Genomic DNA, 21,457 nt, shown 5'->3' on the forward strand with positions numbered 1-21,457 from the left:
AAGGCTCGCGCCCCCTGGAGGCTGGCTGCACACTCTACCCACCTGGATGGCCTCACTCTCCCCTCCACCAGGCCTGGTTCTCTTCTCACGCTCGTCAGGCTTCCGACAGGCAGCCTCTCCCTGGTCTGTGGTGCCTTCAATCTTGCCCTCGAGCAGCTGCAATCTTGCCTTTTCTTCCTTTGCAGTATCCCTGGGGTCCTCTTCTCCCCTAGGCTCTCAAGCCTGGCTTAGTGGCAGAGCCTGCCAGCCAGTCGACTTCTAGATGCACTGTGCCCCACCTCTAGTGTCTGCCAGCCACCTCCATCAGAGAGTTTGTCTTCACGAGACTGTTCATTCCGCCTCGGCTCTGCTCAAGAAGCCATGCCCGCTCCTTACTGCCTACCACAAAAGCTGGGAGCCGGAGCTTGACCGTGAAGGTCCCCTCTGATTTGGCTGCCTTCTGCTTTCCCAGTAAGACCTCTACTCTACTACTTGGTCTGCTTCTAAATGCCTGGCTCAGAGGCAACAGGAGTGTAGAAAGCCCTTTGGCTGAGTTCCTGTCCTACCTTCTCCACATGCTCATCCATCCAACCCGCCTCCCAAAACACACACAGACACACACAGATACACACACAGACACACACAAATACACATACAGACACACTCACAGATATGCACACAGATACAGACTCATACACACAAATATACACAGACACACACAAATACACACACGGACACACACACAAATACACACAGACACACACACAGATACACACAGACACACACACAGATACAAACACACAGTCTCACACACACACAGACACAGATCACAGATATACACACATAGTCATACACACAGACATACACAAATTCTCAGACACACATAGACACAGATACATGCACACACAGACACACACACAGTCACACACAGACACACACAGTGCTGTTAGGTCCAAGGAATGAACTTACAGTATTTGCCTCAAACCATACCCATAGGGATGGCCTAAAACCAGATGTTGAAAAGATCATCTGAGTTTGGGAAAGAAAAGATTTAATGGGTGAATTATTTTCATTTTTTATTGAACTATAAAAAAATCAACCTCGTGTCTTAGACTCCACCACATGTCCCAGCTGGCTACTCCCTGCCCCTGGGCCCACATTTTTGTTCTAAGCATAGGAAAAATATGAATGAAAATTTAGCCATGGAAGATCGTTGATTCGGCTATCCCCAGGCTGCGGGGGGACAGAGGTTTACTCACATGCCAGCTCTGATATTGATTAGTAGAGGCGCCTGGAACACTGTGTTGAGAAGGCTGAGAGCCTGAGAAGGACTCAGCAGAGAATAGGACCGTGGTTGGTTAGCAATAGCTGACAGACTCAGGATAGGACTGTGTTGACATGAACGTCAGAGATTTGTTTTCCTTGTGTCCTTTATGAGTGAGGACAAGATGTGCCAGGACATTGTCAACGTCACAGGCCAACAGTTAGAAGGGTGCATTCTGTGTGAGGGGTGCCAGGTCCCTGTCCTGTAGGAGAGCAAAATCTACATGGAGAGGTAGACCCAGTCATGGGGCCTCACCAGGAAATTCAAGACACAGGTGCACAATCAATTAGAGATACACATATGTACACACACACACAGACACAGACACACAGGAAGCAGTGAAGGCATACACTCGGCCTGGGAGTTCAGAGGAGGGTCTGAGGCCCATCAGCAGGGATGACTGTATGAGTGCAAGTTCGTGCATGTCGCAGGTGTGCGGGAATGGCCCACGGAGGGGGAGTGCGTGCAGAGAGGGGCACCGACAGAGATTCCAGCGATGTTTGGAGGACAAGGATTTGGACAGAACAGGGCTGTGGACGGGCAGTAGAAGAGGGGGTTGGGGACCCCGGGGAGGCCTCAGTGTGGCAGACAGGCCTGGGCTGTCTGGGCTCAGATCCTGGCTGCACTGTGTACAAGCGTGTGGCCCTGGGATGGGGGCCCTGGGCTTTCTGATGCGAGTTTCCTGTCTGGAAAACGTGACTATGCAGAGAGCCCTCCTCCTAGGGCTACAGAGGGGATGGGGCCCAGGGAGGGCATCCTGGGGGCCCTGTGTGGGCCATTGGGTGGAGAAGCGGTGAGGGGCAAAGGAGTGTTTCCAGCTGGGAGCAGGTTGGGGGATGGGGAGACTGAATGGTGGTGGTTGTTGCGGGTGTTAGGAGACACCCCACCTTCTTTTAGGCCTCCATCTTAGAAGCTGCCCCCAGAGAGCCCCAGTCTCGAAATTACTACATCTACCTGAATTTCAGTAAGTCGAGGGAAGACCTAATTATGCTCCAGAGGAGCAGCTGGGCTCCCAGGAGGGCGAGGCCACTGCCTCCACCCTGGAACAGTGGGGCTTGCAGAAAGACGAGAGAGAAGCCAGGCCTGGGAGCCCCGTCTTCTCACCTGGAGCCACCGCTGTTGCAGCCACAATGGAGAGAGGGGCTCTCTTGCCTCCTCTGCCTCCTTCTCCCTGGTTTCCAGTGATTCCTAGCTGACCATGCTCTCTGACCTCCCACCCCCGACCTCCTGGCCTACCCTATCTTCCGCTAACTTTGATGTGCAGTCACTGAGGGACTGCATGAAATCCATGTTGCTGGGAGGTCGTAGAGATCTGATCTTGTCTGACTGGGAATCAAGGCCATCGGGCAGCTCTGGTTCCTGTGACCCTCACAAGACAGAACCTGCCAGGCCTGCGGCTGTTTCCCCACCTGCATACCTAGGACTCATCTCCCTCTGCACTGGGGACAAGCAGAGGCCACATCAACACACAGGTGGTCACAGAACTGAGTTAGAGGCACAGAGTTTGGAGGCAGACAGCCCTGCACACCTGGGGCAAGCCGCTGTGCTTGCTGAGCCCCAGTGCCCACATCTGTCAGGAGGGAGGGCCAGAGCCCCTGCCTGCAGAGCTGCCGTCAGAGGCTCTCAGCTCAGTGCCTGGTGCAGGGAGGCCTCAGGAAACACAGCCACTCCACCACGCCCACTGCACTGGGCTGTCTCCATTCCCCAGGGGTGCGTCCCAGCTCCCTGTTCCTCCGTTCCTCCTGGAGCCCCTCCTGGACCCCATGGTCAGGGTGGTGTACAAGTGGGGTCTGATGATCCAGAACCTCCCGCTTACCTCATTCAAGCTGGAAATGAGCCCCGAAGAAGAACTGGAGAGGCCAAAGCGCTTCTCGATGGTGGTGAGGCTGCTCTTGAAGTAGGCGCTGTACAGGAGCTGGCAGAGCTGCAGGAGGCCATGGCAGAGCACGAACACCTGGCGGAAGAGACCATGGCCTGTGAGGTCTCCGCACAGGGAGCCCCGGCCGCCCACCTCGGCCTTCCATTCTGGGGCTTGTGGGGCACGGAGGCCCAGCAGCCTGGCCTGTTTCCTCCCCTGGTACTTGGGCACATACTTCACCAGGCGGTCCTGAGGGTCAAATCCCATCATGGTTACACCTGTGTTTTACCCGCAGACTTACTCAATGCAGTTAGCCATTCCCATCATTCCACTGTGATCATAAATGGCCCAGTAAAACCACAGGGTTGCAGAAGCACCTGCCCCCATCCCCCCACCCACTGGTCACAAGGGAAAGGCCTGACTTATCAGCCATATGCCCAAGGCATTCAGAACCTCGAATTGTTCTCTGACAGCACTACCGTGCCTGAGGGCTGCTGCTCTGCTCTTCCTCCTGTGTCCTATGAGGGCTGAAGGCCACTCTGCAGCCAATTCAGGTCACTCCCAGGGGCATGAACAAGCCCTAGGTCACATTGCTCCACTATTCTTTTTTTTAAAAGATTTTATTTTTTCCTTTTTCTCCCCAAAGGCTCCTGATACATAGTTGTGGGTCCTTCCAGTTGTGGCATGTGGGATGCCACCTCAGCATGGCTTAATGAGCGGTGCCATGTCCGTGCCCAGGATTCTGACCGTTGAAACCCTGGGCCGCCGCAGCAGAGCACAGGAACTTAACCACTGGCAGCATGTGGAGTTGGCTCCAGGCTGAGCTCTGGGTCTCCTGCATTCTCAGCTACTGGCCTGAGAGCAGCCTTAAAGCCAGGAGTCCCACAGCCCCGAGCCCCCCGTGGAAGGTGCCCCTTCTGGAGATCACACTTTTTCTCCAGGGAAGGGTGGGGTGCAATTACGTTTCATAGTCTGCCAAAGCTCTTTCCTTAATTGAAGGGCTGGCATCTCAGGAGAGCGACTGGGGCTCCACCTTCATTTCCGTTTCCTTGGAGAACTGAGCCTACCCCCCACTGCAGGGGCCCCGCTCCAGGCTGTGGGATCAGAGCTGACGTTCCCTCTCCTACGTGCCAGGGCAGAGCCTTCGTGAGGCCAGCCTGGGGCTTTCGACGGGGCCAGCACTGTCTGCCTGCCTACGCATCCTTGCTGGCAACCTCCAAATCCGAGGGGGTCATCACACCCACGAAATCAGACACCTCTCCAAACTGCCATCTGCCTGGAGCCCATGTGGTCACCTCACTCCTCACCAGTGGCAGAAGGACGCTTGTCCACCTGGACACAGAGGCAGCAGTCTATCCCTGCCTCCCTGGGGAGGCTCCACTCTGCTTCATTTCATATTCACTGGAATTCTTAACAGTTTGTGATAAAGGTATTTTTGAAAATGTTCTAGTCCCACTCTCTTCTACAAATGGGGAAACTGAGGTCGGAGGGGGGAACCTGAGGGCCTCATATAGCACCCTGCACATAGTAGGCACTCTGGCCTTAGGTGCCAGGCACTGGAGATGCCTGGAGTGGACCAGTTCTGGGCTTGACTGTCACACAATGGAGCAACCACAGCCAGTTCCCACCCTCTTAGATCCTTGGTTTCCCCAACCGTGAGGTAAGTGGGCTAAACCAGTGGTTCTTAACTCAGCTTTGGATCATAATCACCTGGTGGTGGGGGGGTGTCTTTGAAATAGAGAGGCCAGGCCCAAGCTGAATCAAAACCCACAGAGGTGAAACCCCAAAAGCATTACTTGGAAAAGCTCCTCCAGCAGAATCTGATGGGCAACGGGCGTTACCATGAGACTAGAGGACACGTTCTGGCTCTGACCATTTCCGTGCAGAGGGTGATATGTGAAGAGCAGGAAAAGAAAAACCAAATGCAGGCATCCCCTAATCTATAGGAGTTTCCACTATAAGTTGGAAGGAAGACAGGAGCCATGGAGCAGGCTCACGGGAAAGCAACACAAGATGGGTGAGGGTGCTGGTAAAGGTGATGGGGAGAGTGAGGGGATTTGTCCAGGTCGGAGCATTTTCCACGGACACCGGGCATCAGTGTATGCTCAAGCCCTCATTCCCTGGTCCAGGTCAGATCCAGGAAGGAGGCAATTTGATCTTGGATGCCTTGACGGGTCCTCTTCTGACCATCCCCTAAAGGCTAACGCCCCCAGAATACTGACTGTAGTCCCTTCTCTGGACATGGCGCACTTTCTGCACAGATTCACTGGAAATCCCATCTGTAGTGCCTACATCTCAGTCCCTCATCCAGAACTTTCCCAGAGCTTTATACTCAAGTCCATCCCACTGTCTGCTGGACATGTCCACCTGGACACTCTCAGACCCCTCAGACTAATCACTTCCCAAACAGGGCTCATCGCCGCCCCAACAAACGTCTCCTGTTTTTCCTTCATCCCCCAACACCTCCACTCAGTTCCCCAAGCCAGAGACTGGGAATCCTCAATGCCCCTGATCCTCACTCCTGGCATCTGGTGCCGTTGCTAAGCCCTGCAATTTCCTCTTGGCGCCTCTCGCATTGCCCTGCCCTTCATCTCCAGGTCATGCCTTGCCTCAGGCCCTTTCTTCTCTCCTCTGGGTTACTGCAAGAGCCTCTCACAGGTCTCCTGTCTGCCCTTTTCAAACCTTCCATCCTACCATCCCAGAAAGAGCTTTCTGAAACATGAACATGAGCAGGTTACACCCCAGTTAACACCTCTCACTGGGTCCCCACTTCCTACAAGATAAAAACCAATGCCCTTGGCGTGGTATCCAAGATGCTACAGTCCTACACCTTGTTTGCCTCTTTGGCTTCATATCCTGCTGTGGCTGCTTGTATTTTACAAAGATGGTGACACCAATATGTCCCATCCCACATACACTTCTTACAATGTGACCATGACATTCCTTCATCAAGAGGTGGTGTCTGTGCTCTCTCCTCTTCAATATGGGTCACTCTTCGTTACTTTCTTTGAATGAAGAGAATGACGCAGAAGTGATGCTATGTCACCTCTGAGGCTTAGTCCTGAGACTTAGAGAATCCACTTGGCTCTTTCTCTCCTGGGACCCTTAGAACCCAGGCATCACATTGTAAGGAAGCCCAGTCTTCCCTGCTCATAGAGAGGCCACATGTCGGTGTTACAGCCAACAGCAGCAGCTAATGTTTCAGCCTGCCACCAGCATCAACTACCAGGCAGGTTACTGAGTGAACCTTCAGCAGATTCAGTTCCAGCCTTCAATGCCACATGGAGTAGAAATGAGCTATCCCCACCAAGCCTTATACAGATGGCAGATTCGTGAGCAAACCAAATGTTGTCATTGTTTTAAGCACCAAATTCTGGGTTGCTTGTTATGCAGCACTGGACAGCTGATACACCTTACCCTTCAAACTTCATAAAGGTCATACCACTCAAGTTCCCCACAGTACACATTCATTGTCTGTGTCTTTGCTGACAACCTGCACAGAATCTTCTTCCCTTTCTTTGTCTGGCTAACTCTTCCTTGCCCTTCAGTGGCCCTCTTGCCCAGCATGGGGCTCAGTTATGTCCTTAGTTTAAGGTTTTCTAAAAATCCCAGCACCCTTTTGCTGACTTCCGCTCGGAGGCATCTTGATAACTTGGCCCATGGCTGGCATTAAGGGCAGCATCTAGTGGAGGGGGGAGGGCTCTCATAACAGCCTGGGAGAAAGACAGTGAGGGCTGGACCAAAGGCCAGAGCAGTAGAGATGCAGGGAGGGACTCGATCAGGGGCTCCTACAGAGGTTGAGTTGACCTGACTGATTCCAGGTGGAAGAAAAGGGGCAGCATTTCCAGTCTGAGGGGCAGGAAGGGGCAAGGCGGTATGTGCAGACAGGGAGCCCAGGAGGAGAAGTGCATGTGGAGAGGGAGCAAGCTCAGTTTCAGAACACCCGAGTTTCTGAGCATAAAGCTCAGAAAAGACCAGTCTCCCTCTGACCAAATGAGTAATGAATTAACAGGAGTGACTAGTCTCTGCCAAATTCCCCAGCAGTCACACGAGAGGAAGGTGAGGGCAGCAGGAGAGAAATCGCTCTTAGAACTTTTCCTGAAAGATATGCCTTTGCTCTTTCCAGTAAATACAAAAATCCCCCATTTTCTCCCCTCAGATACTAGCAGGAAGACTGCGCCTAGAGCCAGCTGGCACCTTTCCACACCCCACGTCCCCTCACAGAGCCAACCTTACCGCCAGCTGTTGGCCACTGCAGCCCTGTCAGGTCTGGTGACTTCAGGGTACTCTGGCAGACGTGCTGGCATATATCTGGGCCCCCAGGTTCCAGTGGATTCAACAGATGGAGATGAATGAGATACGTGGCTTCAGGGGAGGGAAAGGCAGGGAAAAAATGCCAGGAAAAGAGAAAGAAGTGGATGGATGATTCCAGTAGAGCTTTCTGGCCAGGACCACTCAGGGTCACAGCCATCTGGCCCCACCTACTGAGCCTATGTGGATGGGACCCTGGGACCATGACCCAGGCAGCTTGAACTTACCAAGTACCTACTCCATGGTTGGCATGAGATGGAACAACAGACAATCGACACAATGCAGGTGAAACAGAAATCCATCCCTCGAGGAGAACGTGGGGTTTAAGAGTATATGTAGATGGATTGGAGAGAGAAGGGAAAGGTTTGCTAGTTGGGTTGCAACCCATCCTCCACCATGATTTGGACAAGATAGAGTCATGGGTCTTGATGGTTTGGGTATTGGAGTCCAATAAGCCTAGGTTCAAATCCTGGCTCTGTAAGGAAGGTGCAACCTTTGACCATGTATCTGACCTCTCTGACAGCAGTTTCCCCAGGGGTAAATGGGAGCTGGATAACATCTGTTCATCTTGTATTGCGAGGCTTGCACAAGAGAATGTGTTTAAAGCACCTGGTGCCCTGTCTGGCCCACAGTGAATGCTCCACATACCAGAGGATAGTTAATAAATTGAGGCTTCCTCCACTCCCTCCTCTTGCCCAGGTCATTGAACCTCTGTTGCTTTCAATTCTCCTGTGGCATGAGAATTCTAGAACTGAATTTCCCACAATGTGTACGCAGAACACCACCTGCTTGAGATGTTCCAAGTTGAAAGGATTCCCAGGAGAAAAAAATTTGGAAAACTTTGCATACTCTAATCCTCCCTCGTGAATATTTACCATTCTCATTAGCACATTAAAGGCTCTGAGAAAACCTTGAGCAAAGACCTACTTAACTTTGTTTTATCCAACTTGCTCCATGCTTCTTTAACCGTGGGACGCCCCCTCACCCCCACGTACACATTTTAAAAAATTTAATCTAACAGATACTAGCATTCTGCAAAACATACTTGAGGGAAAGATACTACATTCCTTTTAGAAAGCAGCTTATGGTAGAATCTGTGTCTTGTGATTTCTTCACAAAAGGAAAAGAAAATAAAGATATATTACATGGGCTGTATTATCTTCTTTAAAATAGCACACCATCATTTTCTATCTCCTCACTCTACTTTTTTTCTTTTTCATGGCACTTACTCCTTCCTAAAATTATATCACGCATTTGACTTTTCATTGATGGACATCTTGCCCCACCAGAAGGTAGACTTCGTGAAGGAAGGATGCCGTGTGTTTTCAGGGCACCTCATCCCTGTTGCCAGGAACAATGCCCAGTCCAGAATCTGGGCTCAGTCATTGTCAAGTGAATGAATGTGTCTTTAAATACTCTAACTGATGAAGCCTTGCTCAGAATATAGGTCCATCAGAGTCACCCTGCGGGAGGCTGCAGATTCCTTCCTACGATCTGTCCTCAGTCATTGTTGACTTCCCCCTGCTGTGCTGCCTTCAATCAATCTACAAGCCACGGAATTCGCAAGGCACAGACCAGCATTTCTCAGTCTAACTGCCCCACTTATGTACTTGGCTCAACTCTAAATCATTTTTGGGTATTTCTAAACCCACACTAAAACGTTAAAGGTTTGCCTTTATGTGTGAAGAGACTTCCTGGGGTGGTAGAAATATTTTCTATTTTGATCGTGGTGGTATTTATACAGATGTAGGCATTTGTCAAAACTCATCAATCATGTAAAATCTTCGCACTTTATTATATGACAACTCTACTTCAATAAAGTTGATTTAAGGAAAAATTAATTTCGAAAAGATTTGAAACTCTGAAGTTATTTGAAATAATGTTCTGAGGCTTTGAAGGGAATTTCACAAGCAGATTTTTGTTTTAAGTATTATGAGCATTGGCAATGTCATTGGAATAAATCTGTTTATTCAAGGGGCCCACTTTGAAAGGGTCAAAACCCATGTAAATATCTAAGTTTGTGTGTGTGTGTGTGTGTGTGTGTGTGTGCTCATGTCAACATCTAGGTTTTCGAGTGTGTGTTAAAACTACTCTTCTCTTTGGCACATCTTGTAGAAGGAAGCTGGAAGAGAAAGCTAATGCTGGGGAACAACATTCTTTCAGGGTGTGGTGGGCAGGAAGCTCTAAGATTTCTAAATGCTCATTCTCGCAGCTCCATTCTTTCTCCAATCCTAGCAAACACGAAGAGGAAGTTCGGAGAGGAAGGAAGCAGGGAAATCTGAGTGGCCGTGAAGATCAAAAGATCCAATAAAGAGGAATCTTTTTACCACCTGTGCCAAAGGGCTAAGAAAGGCTGAACAGATGCAGAGATGCCAAGTGAAGGTTCAGGGTGGGGCCCCAGGCCCCAGCCAAACTTCAGAGATGTAAGTAATCTGACCACAAAGGGTAAACCACAGGGACAAGGAGGGAAGCGCAGCTCAGGATGAATGAGAAAGGCTCAAAGTGCAGCCCAGACGTGGTTTCCTTTGCCCTTCATGTTCATGAGCCTCTTTTCCAAACGAGGCATTAGAACTATGATCTGAGGCATCGAATCCTGGTTACGGGGACACTGGGCAGAAGTCCTGAAATGTGATCCCATAGGGTTATTTAACCACCGACTCTGCTGCCAACCAACTCTGATTTTGTCCACACATGTCCCGGGGAAGGCAAAACTCTAGAAAAGTCACCTCATGTTTTATGTCCACTGGGATGTCATGTCTCTGAGATGATTTAACACGCTGAGGGAGCCCAGGAGTGGGAAGAAAGCCATTCAGGAGCAGGAGATGGGGCTGAACTGCGACACAGGCTGTGACCTCCCGGTTGGGAACAACTGCTTTTATCCATAAATGGCAGCTGTCAGCAGTCTAAATGGAACTGTTCTTCAGAAGGAAGGAAGGAAAGGAGGGAGGCCGGGAGGCAGGCAAGGAGGGAGGGAGAAGAAAGAGAAAAGAAGAGCACAGTGAACCTTATTTGCACCCTCCCCAGCAACACGGGGAGCTCGGGGGTGGGCTGAGGGCCACTCTGCAGTTCTCAGAGTGAGGGAGGACACACCGAGGTGCTGCCTCCTTCAGTTCCTCCAACCTCCGGGAGTCAAAATCTGGCCCCAGGGTCCATTCTGTTCTTCCTCTCTGTAGGCTGGAGCTGACTGCACCCTAGACAGGAAGGAACACCTCTGAGGCTCACACATCTCTTGCAAAGCACCAGACTGTGCAGCCATGCCAACAACCCAACTGGGTTGGAGCAACACTTGGCATTCCAGAGCTCCTTTTCACAGTCAACTGGAACCCCTCCTATGTAATCATAAATCCATTTACGTTTCTTTCTGCTTTTTCATCTATTTCTTTATTTTGAATCCATGTATTACATGCATGCTTTAAAAATCAAGCAACAGGGAACAGCTTAGAATGACAAGGCCCAGCGCTGCACTAGCTCAGCGCCACCACCAGTACTGCGGTTCAGGGACAGCCACCTCTGTCTTTAGTTTTTCTGTTGATTATATCCACGCATCTCAAAATAAAATGCTTGTTCTGCAGTTTCTTGGTTCGTCATTTTAGATTGCATGTCATTATGCAAGAGGATTGAGCTCACTTTTTCTTGCATCTTTGTATCCTTATTGGATCACTTCATTTTGTGGCAAGCAAGCTGGGCTCCCGAAGGAGCGGGACTTCCCTCCTGGGTGCACACCTGCAATAGCTGACGGGCCTTCCCTTCATGGAGAGAAGGTTGCTTGTGCCTCCTCGGGGCGAAGGGCTGCTCTGTGTTACTCCCTTGGGGTTCAGCTCCACTTCTCATTTCTGCCTTCTGCCACACCCACCCGCTTTAAATCTGTTGCTCTTCGGGGCTGTGCCAAGACTGAGGGCTCCGCACCATAGGCCCCTTGCATGCACTTGAGAACCTGCCTTCCTCCACTCCACTTCATCCATTGACGCTTCCCAACCTCCTCCCACCTTGCTGAAATTATTGAAGTTTTTCATCCACTCGTAATCTCTCTCCTTTTTTTTCCTTCTGTTATTGGTTTTCACCAGTATTTTTACTCATTACTTTCATTATAATGAGGGTATTGGAGATGAGGGGACACAAATGTGCCGAGTCTGCCACCCTGAATTACAAACCCAATCTATTTCCTGATGCTGAGTCTAGTAAATAAATTAATAATTCTGTCCCCACCTTTTCAGTGGGGAAAAAAAGTAGTAGACACTTGTCAGTGGGCTAAGTAGTCAAACCAAAAAGTGTACCCGGGTCCTTCTCCACAACCCTCCCCTCCTCTGTATTCATGCGTCCCGGTATCTTGTTTACTTGACTAGAATCTTCCAAAGTGCTTGGTGTGTCTCCAGTAGAAGGCACATGGCTAGAGAGTGATGCTGGCTCTGCGCGTCTGCCCATCTCCACTTATATTTCTATTTTTCAGTGTCTCTGGTTGGCAGTTCGCTTATCGGATAAGACCTGGGAGGTGAGGCTCTGGAGGCCCTAATGTAAAAGGGACAAAGAAGGGAGCTCGGAAAGGGCGTCTCCTGGCTGTTTCTCCATGACCTCAGAGACGCAGGCATCTGAAAGGGTCAGAGGGTCTCTGGGTTGGCTCCTCTGAGGCCCTCCTAAGTGACCCCTAAGAGCTGGAGGGGAGAGAGGGACTCTTTTTTCTATCCTGCCAAAAGAAGAAGGAAGCAAAGCGAAAACTCAGTTGTGTCCTGGAACGAAGGTCTCCTTCAACCAGTTGGCCTGCTTACCCATCCTGCACCTCCTGCAGGGTGTGACTTTGGATCCAAACCATGGCCTGGTGGTCCCAAAGGAGAATGTCTCTTTTAAGAAACGATTGAGGAAATCACATATGTTCCTATGCAGGAAGAATGTCTGAACAAGATAAGGTTCAGAGATTCAAAATAGCCAGCCTAGGGTCAAAGTTGGTGGTATTCATAGTAGCAATAATAAAAGGTATCCTTAGTATTTAGTATTATGAACCGGAAATGTCTTTGATAAGACAGGGTCCTGGGGGCCCTTGGAAGTATAAAAATCAGGACAATCTAAATAGAAAAACATCAATGTCCATCCAGTTTCCTTGTTCCTTAAGAGGGAAGTGGCCAGGCTGGAGAGGTGGAACTGGGATCCTGCTGGGAGGGGAGGCCAGTTGAGCCAGGCCCCCGACAGTTTTCTCACTCTCTAGCATAATTTTTCTCTCCAGCGCCCCCTCGTTGGTGTCTATGGTCCACAGAGTGATCTTACTGTCTGGCAGGGTTCTCCTACTATGACGGAGAAAGGCCATCCTCTGAGGCCTGTGACAGTTGCTTCAGGGAGGCTTGGAGCCTCAATGAGACCAGGAGGCCACAGGAAACAGCAAGCATGGAGGAGCATCGTGCTAAGTGGACTCTCTCCCACCTTTCACACTGCCTGGGGCTTCCTGGCCGAGGCATCTCTCGGAGCCAGGTCCCCAGTGAATTGGATTAGACTACGATCTTTTGGCCATTTTTCAGTTTAGTCCTCTCAGCTTAGATCGAATCTCAGCTGAAGGCCTCTATGTAAGATTAAATTAAAACGGACATTGGAAGTCCCAATCTGTGTAATTCTGTAGGGTTTGTTATTTTGTGTGGTTGCATTTTGTATTAGTATGAGCTAGAAAAGGCCTTGGATAAGACAGAGTCCTAGGGGCGCCTGGAAGTATAAAGATCAGAACCATCTGTAGGGAAATATGTGGATTTCCATCACAGTGTCTTGTTTGCAGGGACACTGCACGTAAAAGGGAGATCAATGAGCTCCTATCTCCTAACGCCAGGAACCCTCAAACATTTTTGACTGTGGTTGTTTTGTTTTGTTTTGTTTCTAGTGGCGCCTGTCTGGAGCTCAGTCCTAGGGACGGAGAAGGCAGATGGATGGACTGATCTGGTGGCATTTGTGAGGGAAGATGAAGGGAAACAGCAAAGCGCGAGAGACCGCCCGTGGTGACCGGCACCCACAGTCTGGGCTTTAAAAATCATAGATTTGAAAAAACATTTTAGAAGAGATGAAACATGAGCACATGAGACTAGCTGAGTTTATCAGATTAGCCAGAAGCATGGTGCTCAAGGTTTCCAAGAAAAATAAAAACTTTGAAACAAAATTATCATTGACATTTATATAAATCCGTGTCCAAATTCCCTTCAGAAATTCCCAAAGTCGTTTCTTTTTTTAAGTCAGAAAAGCTTTCCTTTAGGGAGAATAAGTGCCACTTGTCTTTTTTTGGAAGTTAGCACAAGAGCAATTTGTTCGGTTGAAATATGGCACCATTAGGGAACCTGCTCTGAATCCATTTATGGCGGGAAAAGAACATCCAGACAGTATTAATATGGAAACTTCACCTGTTTGATATTCTTCCTATTCTTTGCAGTAATAAGATGGAATGTTCACATTTTCCCTCACCTCCCTGAAGGGTTTGAAGATTAAGCCCTTCCCTTCCTGCCTCAAAGAAGAGAACCTAGTTTTTCAGAGAGAGAGAAAGTGGGGAATGGGAAAGTGGCATTGGAAGAGCCCAGGACCCTGGGAGCTGATCCCCAGGAAGCCGGCCAGGAAGGAGGGACCCCACTGCCCAAGAAAGTGGGCTCAGGCCTCAGGGAAGCACTGAAGGGCTATCTCTTTTCTTCACAGCATTGCGTTTGTTTGTTTACTTATTAATTTCTGTCTCCTCGTTTGTCCGTCTTGGTCATCCTGTATCTTCTGCATCTGGCCGACTAGCTGGCACGTGAGAAAAGTTCAATAAGTATTTGCTGCATAAAGTTAATCCTCATACCACCCTGAGAGGTATGTATGATTCTTTTTGTTTATGTACGAGGAAGCCGAGATTCAGAGAAGCTTACAAATTTGTCTCATAACACACAGTTAGTAAACAGCAGCAGCCAACTGATGCCAAATCCTGCCACCATTCTGCTCCACCAAGCTGCCCAATCTTAGGAGAGTTTGGGGGAAGCAGGCATCACAGACATTGTTTTCACCAAGATTGCCAGTTATCAACTGCCAAATGCAGTGGGCTCTCTGATGACTTCTTTACCTGAGTTCTGAGCATTTGACAGTCTTCGTTCCCCTCATCATGTGTGATGGCACCTGTCCCCCCAGTGCTCTGGCTCTCTCTCTCTGACTGTTCCTTCTTAGAAATCCCTGTGGGAGCCCTTCTCTAGCTCCGGACCTGCTGTGGATGGTATCTGGCTTCTGTCCTCAGCCCTTTGGCCCACTTTCCACACATGCTTGTCCTGGGCGTCCTAGTCACCCAGCCTCAGGGTCATCCTCGGCAGCATCCTGAAGCTACCAGCCTACCACTAGAGCACAGCTGTCCCTCCTCAACCCCAGCCTTGCAGGACACTGCCTCCCACACATTTCAACTCTGGCTCCCGGTCAGTATCTGAAATTCATGCCCCAAGCCATAATCCTTATCCCATACCGTCCCTCCTCTCAATTCCAGTGCCTGCCCTGTGCTTCAACCTCCAAATCAAGACTCAGATCTACCCCGTGCTCTCCATCTCCACTGCCAAGTCCCCGTCAGATCCCACCTGGCCACCCTCAAGCATTCCTACCCTTTCCTAAGCCCACTCCTTCCCCCTTCCAACCCATTCTTTAAGCAGCAGCCAGAGTAATTCTTTAAGAAACTTTCAGTATAACATTCACACAAAAAAGGCACAAGTCAGAAGGGTACAGCTTGATAAAATTTCACAAACCAAGGACTGAGGGACCGGTACCCAGATCAAGAAACAGAACATTTCCAGCTTCCCAGGAGCTCCCTAGTGCCTTTCTCCATCACTACCCACCTCCAGGGTAACGTCTCTCCTGACTTTTGGCAGTGCAGGTTACTTTGCATGTTTTGTACTTTACAGAAATGCAATGATATACTATGTCAGCGTGATCTGAAAACGGAGATCAGAGCCTGTCATAACCCTGTAACAAACCCCTCCAATGGACTCCCACCACCTCAGATTAAAATCAAGCAAAGTACCCCAGCTACCTGCTCTTGCTGAGCTTCCTAACACAGCGACCTCTTCTTGGGTCCCAGGCTACCTACAGTCAGTCTATGGTAACAAGCAGTTGAAATTTGCAGCTGAGTGGCAAGTTCACGACCCGTGTGAGATGAGTTGCTGCCTCAGAGTCTTTGGTTGGGGGACCTTCTCTCCACCCTGGGGGCTCTTCACTCCCACCCCCTCCCTTGGTTAACTTGTACTCACTTGTCTTTTGGTGGCAGAGAATGTCGCTCCTGTTACACATTCTCCATTGTTCCTCCAGGGCACTGAGCCCAGACTGCAATTACAACCACCTCACTGTTTTGGACCCTGCAGCAATGCTGGCACCCGGCACATACCTGTCACCAGCCAGGAGGGTGGAGGCGGGAAATGACCACAGATCGCCGCTGCCGCCACTTTATGAGGAAGAGGCGATCTGCTCAGCAAATATTTGATGATGAACAAATTTCATGGAATGACACCACCAGCTACCTAGGCACCCATAAGCCATAGTAAGGGGATGTAAAATTATCAAAATGGACTGTATATTCCTTGTAGAAATAAGTATTGTTTCCCTTCTATTGTATCCATTTATCTCCCCCCGAAGTTCTGGAGGCTAGTAAGTTACTTAGTAAACTCTTCTAAATTCTTTCACACTCATCAGAATTACGCCCAGGTCCAGCTCCATGTCAGAGCTCCCCAATATCTCCATTTGGAGAAATGAAATCCTGGACCCATTTTCGCCCCTTGGCCCAGGATTTTCAGCAGAGAAGAGGCTGGAGACGGGCTCTGAGCAGTTAGGAGGGAGAATGTCTGGGTATCTGCTTGGGGCTGCCTGGGGAGGTGCCTGAGGAGGTTTCCTCCAGAAGAGTGGGTGCCCAGGCAGGACAAGGAAGGAGCCCTGGCCCCGGGAAGCCCCTGCCCTGGGCAGCCTGTGCCCACCCACTGCCAGCTCGGCTGCAGCAGCAGCAGCTCCGGGAAGACCATCCCATAACCCCGCACAGAGGCTGCTGAGTTCCTGATAAACCGCAGCATGCCCAGCCCTATCAAAGCCACAGTGGAGGTCTGAGAACAAAGCTTCAAGAACCTCTAATAGAGTCAAAAACAGCAGACGCTTGAGAGGAGGGTGAGCAGGCTGCTCACCATGAGAGGTCAAGGCACGGACGTGCGCGGACACCTGTGGGCCCTGACCCCAGTCATGAGGCTGGGCTCTGCTCATTGTCAGCACTGTCCCCTCCGGTCACTCTGATGTCAGAGTTCCTCCTGAGGCGATGGCATTCCGGAGTTGTACACACCTGCAACACACAGGTGTGCTCAGCCTGTTCTCCTGACCCTCACCACGTGTGCGCAGAGGCAGGGACTCCCTTGCAACAGGCCTGTCACTGGCAGAGACACGCTTTCCTGCATGGGAACATTCTCACACACCATACTGATCACCTGGCATTCCCCTGCCTGCTGAGGCACCCAGGATTTACAACCTTGGGCTGTTCTCAGAGGTGCCCACTCCCTTGTAAGACCCCATCCTTCCAAAAGTGACAGCATCCTCTTAAAACTCAGTCCCAGGTGGAGCAGGCCCTGACAGCCAGGATAAGATGTTTAGGAGAAAAAAAGGAAAACCCAAAGGACAACAGATCAGACTGCTGACACAGGGAAATTGGCCCTCTCCTGTGGTCATTCCCTCCCTCCGCTGTTCTGGTGGCAGGTGGAAGGATGTTGGAGGAAAAGGCTCTTTGTCCAACATTCAAGTCTTTCTGTCCCATCAGACACCTCAAGAGAATGAAATGTCCTTCTAAGAACTAAGCTCGGAGCATAATTCCAGATTCTACTACTTGGCCTTCTGGAGATCATAGGAGGGGCGGGTAACCCGGCGGTCTGTTTCCCACTGATTACTAACAGGTAAGCTATCAAAGGTAGGGACCCAAAGGACTACATCACCTGCAGAAGATTCTGAGCAGGGAAGCCGAGATATCTGTCCCCGTGGGTCTCCATTTCACCTCCTGCTCCAGCCCTGCACGTGGTCCCCCAGCACCCTTTGTTACCATCCTCATGACTGATCTCATGTCTCTGTGCATCCTACTCCCTCTGCCTCTGGACTCAGAGGGAAATGCCATGTGCGTTCTCTACCACCTACACTGCCCCCAGCCTCCTTGCTGGGTGTTATGGTTTGAATTGTGTCTTCCAAAAAGACATGTTGAGGTCCTAAACCCTGGTACCTGTGAATGAGACGTTATTTGGAAATAGGGTCTTTGCAGATGTAATCAAATTAAGGGGAGGTCATACGGGAATAGGGCGGGCCCTAATCCAATGACTTTTGTCCTTATAAGAAGAGGAAATTTGGGCAAGAGACACATAGGACAATGGAGGCAGAGAATGGAGTGATATGTCTACAAGCCAAGGAACACCAAGGATTTCTGGCAATCACTAGAAGTGCAGGAGACATGCCCTGCAACCCCCTTGGTCCTCTTTCCCTTAGGTCAGTGACAGAATCCTGTCCTCCTGGCCTGAACATCCTCAGCTGGCCCTACCAGAAACCTGTCCACCTTCTCTGGGCCCACCACATTCCTCCTCCAGCTCCAGGGAGAGTCTGCTCTCTCCTGCTCTCCAGGTGACCCAGAAAGCAGGCTGTTTTATTTTTTAGTTGTTTGAGTTCCTCTAAATTCACCCAGTTTTTCCTGAATCCCTCTATTACTCATCTGTTGTCCACTGTGGACACACATTGTGACAGCCAAGGCCTCCCGTGCTGGCTGCCCATCTCCTGCCTCACCCCTGCTGCCGTCCTTGATCTGTCGTGTCTTTGGGCCTCGCTCCCCTGCCTTAGTGGCCCCTTTCTCATTCCAGGCTCTTCTGCCTTCCATCTACAGCTGGAGGGTCCTGACTGCTCACGTTCCACGAGCATTTTCCCCAAATGCACAGACCTCTCTTCTGTGTGCGCCAAATAGCTGCTGGTAGTCCATGTGAGCAGAGGCGGCCTTCCTCCTCTCCACAAGTCGAAACTGTCTCCCCTCTTCCTTTCAAAGCTGTCACGTACAATGCCCTGCCTTCTTGGCTGAGGAGAAATTCCAACAAATATCAGAGAATCAGTCTGCAGGCATTTCTCCACCAGCCAGAGAATGTCAACTCGTCAACTTTTCTAGACCTTATAAAGGACAGAGCTCCAGATGGATTTGCTTTTCCACACTTTTCCTTTTGCAGACTCATTTTAACCCTGTGCCTGCCAGCATGCATGGCTGTAGGAGGCCTCCTTACCTTGGATGGCCGGCTCAGGGAGGCAGCAGCCCCGTCACACTGAACTCGTGTCTATTCCTTGAACCCCTCCCTCTTCATCTGGGGTCCGACTCGTCATATATGCTGCCCTCTGCAGAGAACACTCTCCTGCCCGCTCCTTCGCCTCCTTGCTGGCCTAACTCTGACACCCCTGTCCAGCTCTGTTTGAACCTCACTTCCTCAGGAATCCTTCCTGCTCCCTCATCTAGGCTACTCCCCTGCTGACACACTCCTGCAGGAACCTGTGGGCCTCTCTCTCCAATCCATTCCACTTGTGATTCCAGGGCAATCGTGGTTACACAGGGGATCCACTCTCGAAGCCCTCACCTAGTTCAAAACACAAGTCAAGATTTAATCCATTTAGTCCTGGATGCTGTGTCTCCCTGTGATGGCTGAAATGACGCCTCCCTCTAGCAAAGGCGCAGACAAAGCTTACAATTCCCTCGGCCTGCCAGCTTTGACAGATTTTATTTGGGACTCTGTGTGTGTGTGTGTGGGGGGGGGGGTGGCTGGGTGGGTGGCTTATTGCTAATTTTGTCCATTTGAAATAATGTGATAAGCAAATATTTATTGAATATCGTTATGGGCCAAGCACATTCCAGGGGAGACCAAGGGCCAAGCAGGGCTAGAGCACTCTGGGGGCGGTTTGCTAATAAGATGAGGTATATGGACACAATACAAGAGATACAAGTGATGCAAGTAATGGTACCAGAGGCGCTCAGAATACGAGAGGGTGAGGGAGAGGGCCCTGGAGCAAGTGAGGCTGGAGCTAGGTTTTTGAGAATGAGGAGGATGTCAGAAAGTGGAGAGGGAAAAAGGGGGTCATCCTAGGCTCAGGAGACAAGATGAGGAGTAGAAAAACACAAACATGATTAGGGGTCAGGAAATGATCTGGTTAGTCTGTGAAAGTTCTGACTAGGTGAGAGGAGAAAACCAAGTCAAGAGAGGGGATTGGTGCCCGAGAGGGACCACAGAATTTTCTCTCTCTCTGGCCATCACTGAAGACTTCTGAGCGGGGACAATGCATGTCAAACATTTTAGAAAGGTTAAGCTGTGACAAAGTGAAAGAGAGATAAGAGAGAAGATAGACTAGAGTCAGGGAGGCCATTGCAAGGTCTTGGAACAAGGCAGAAGAAGCCTCCGGTCGAGGGTGGCAGTGGGCCAGGGGGAATCAGCTTCTGGGGAAGGCAATGACTTGATGACCAAGGAGAGATGGTGGACAGTGAGTGAGTGCCTGAAGACCAAGGAAAAGGGAAGATAACATCAGGGAAGCAAGGAATTCAAAAACCACAGGGAAAAGGATGAGTGGCGGGAGGCAGACTTAGACTATGGGCCTGGGGAAAGCCCAAGTGGACATCTGGGGAGCCATCCTGCGTTTCAGGCTAGCCAGCAGGTGCCTCTAGAGAAAGAGGGCCTCACTTCTGACACTTCTTCAACCCCACACCCAGGAAGAAAGGATAAGGTCCCTTCTGGACCATATAGAATCTGAGGACGAATCCCCAAATTAAAATAGTGACCCAGTAGCTACATTTGACATCTTGAAATAAATCCCTCTGGGCTTTCTGCAATGTTGGTGCTCCTTGAGCCATACTGCAGCTGTGGGAAGATGTCTTGTCCCATTATCTTTGCCACCTTTTGCCCCTTCTCCCTGAGGCCAGAGCCTCGTGCCTTGTTAGACTGCACACAGCTGCAAGATGCTATCTGTAGGATGGAGGGTTTGCCTGAAATGCAGTCCCAGCAAAACCTCCTAAGAGAACCTCACTTACTAAATTTACAGAAGAATTAGGAGGCCAGACGAGCCTTTGACGAGGCTCTCTGGGACATCTGAATTCTGACTTGAAAGATGAAGGATCTGGAGCCTGACAGAGGCTGTTTGATTTCCAATGATGTATATGATTTTGTCTAAGTCGAGCCCTGTCTAGTCTTCAGATGGGTAGAAGTCTGCCTGTCTTGTCCCCACCCTGCCTCTTTCCCAGCAGTGGGCAGTCCTATCACTGAGGGCTGCATCAGGACGCAGGTGGTCAGGCCATCTGCTTGGTCTTCTGAGGTTACCCCTGGCCAGCATATGGCCTGGGACAGCTTTGCCCCAAAGAGCTTCCATTCCAGCTCTACTCTCCATCACCTCAACTTATTTCTGGACTTTTCCGGACAGAGGTCTTCTCCTTCTGTGGCCTCATCTCTTTGACTTTCCTATCTGTCTTCCAGGTGTTCCCTCTTTCCCTCCCCTCTGTCTGCCTTCCTCCCCTCTCCACTTCTCAGATCAGCAAGAGGGGAGAAGAGGAAAAAGCATTTACAGGCCCTGGGTCAGGAAAGGTAGAAGAAACTGGATGGGTTCCAGTCTTCAGGCAGACAGAAGAAAGAGGGCTTCGGTCAGCACCACAGAAAATGCCCAAAGTCTTTCTTGGAAAAGTTTCCTCAGGTCCCCGGCTGGCGTGAGAGAGGAAAGGAAACTGTTAAATGAGAGGTTAAGGCAGGAGTTCAAGCAAGGCGTGCCAGTCTCTTTCCCATCAGAAAGCCACTTTTAGATAAAATCAGCCAGAACACACTTCCCTGGTACCCACACCCTCTGGCACTCTCCCACCCTCACTGCCCAGGGCCCCAGAGAGCGATGAGGGGACTGGGTCCCAGTGATTGCCACCGTTGCTGGGAGGGGTCATTCAGGGCATCAAGATCTTCTCTGAGCCATGAAATGTCTAGTCTAAATGCGGAAAATGAGGGCAAGAGAGGGAGCAA

The 21,457-nt window shown here is 50.4% G+C and overlaps 1 protein-coding gene across 1 annotated transcript in view; it reads right to left on the reverse strand.

Moving 5' to 3' along the window:
* The window catches only part of SLCO2A1 (solute carrier organic anion transporter family member 2A1), an 83,019-nt gene that overhangs the window by 43,250 nt on the left and 18,312 nt on the right, over positions 1–21,457 (reverse strand). The window contains exon 2 of the mRNA XM_008512913.2: positions 3,120–3,257. Within this exon, the coding sequence (XP_008511135.1) occupies positions 3,120–3,257 (138 nt within the window). The remainder of the gene's footprint in view (positions 1–3,119; positions 3,258–21,457) is intronic.

This window comes from Equus przewalskii, chromosome 15, assembly GCF_037783145.1.
Source record: "Equus przewalskii isolate Varuska chromosome 15, EquPr2, whole genome shotgun sequence".
Classification (NCBI taxonomy): domain Eukaryota; kingdom Metazoa; phylum Chordata; class Mammalia; order Perissodactyla; family Equidae; genus Equus; species Equus przewalskii.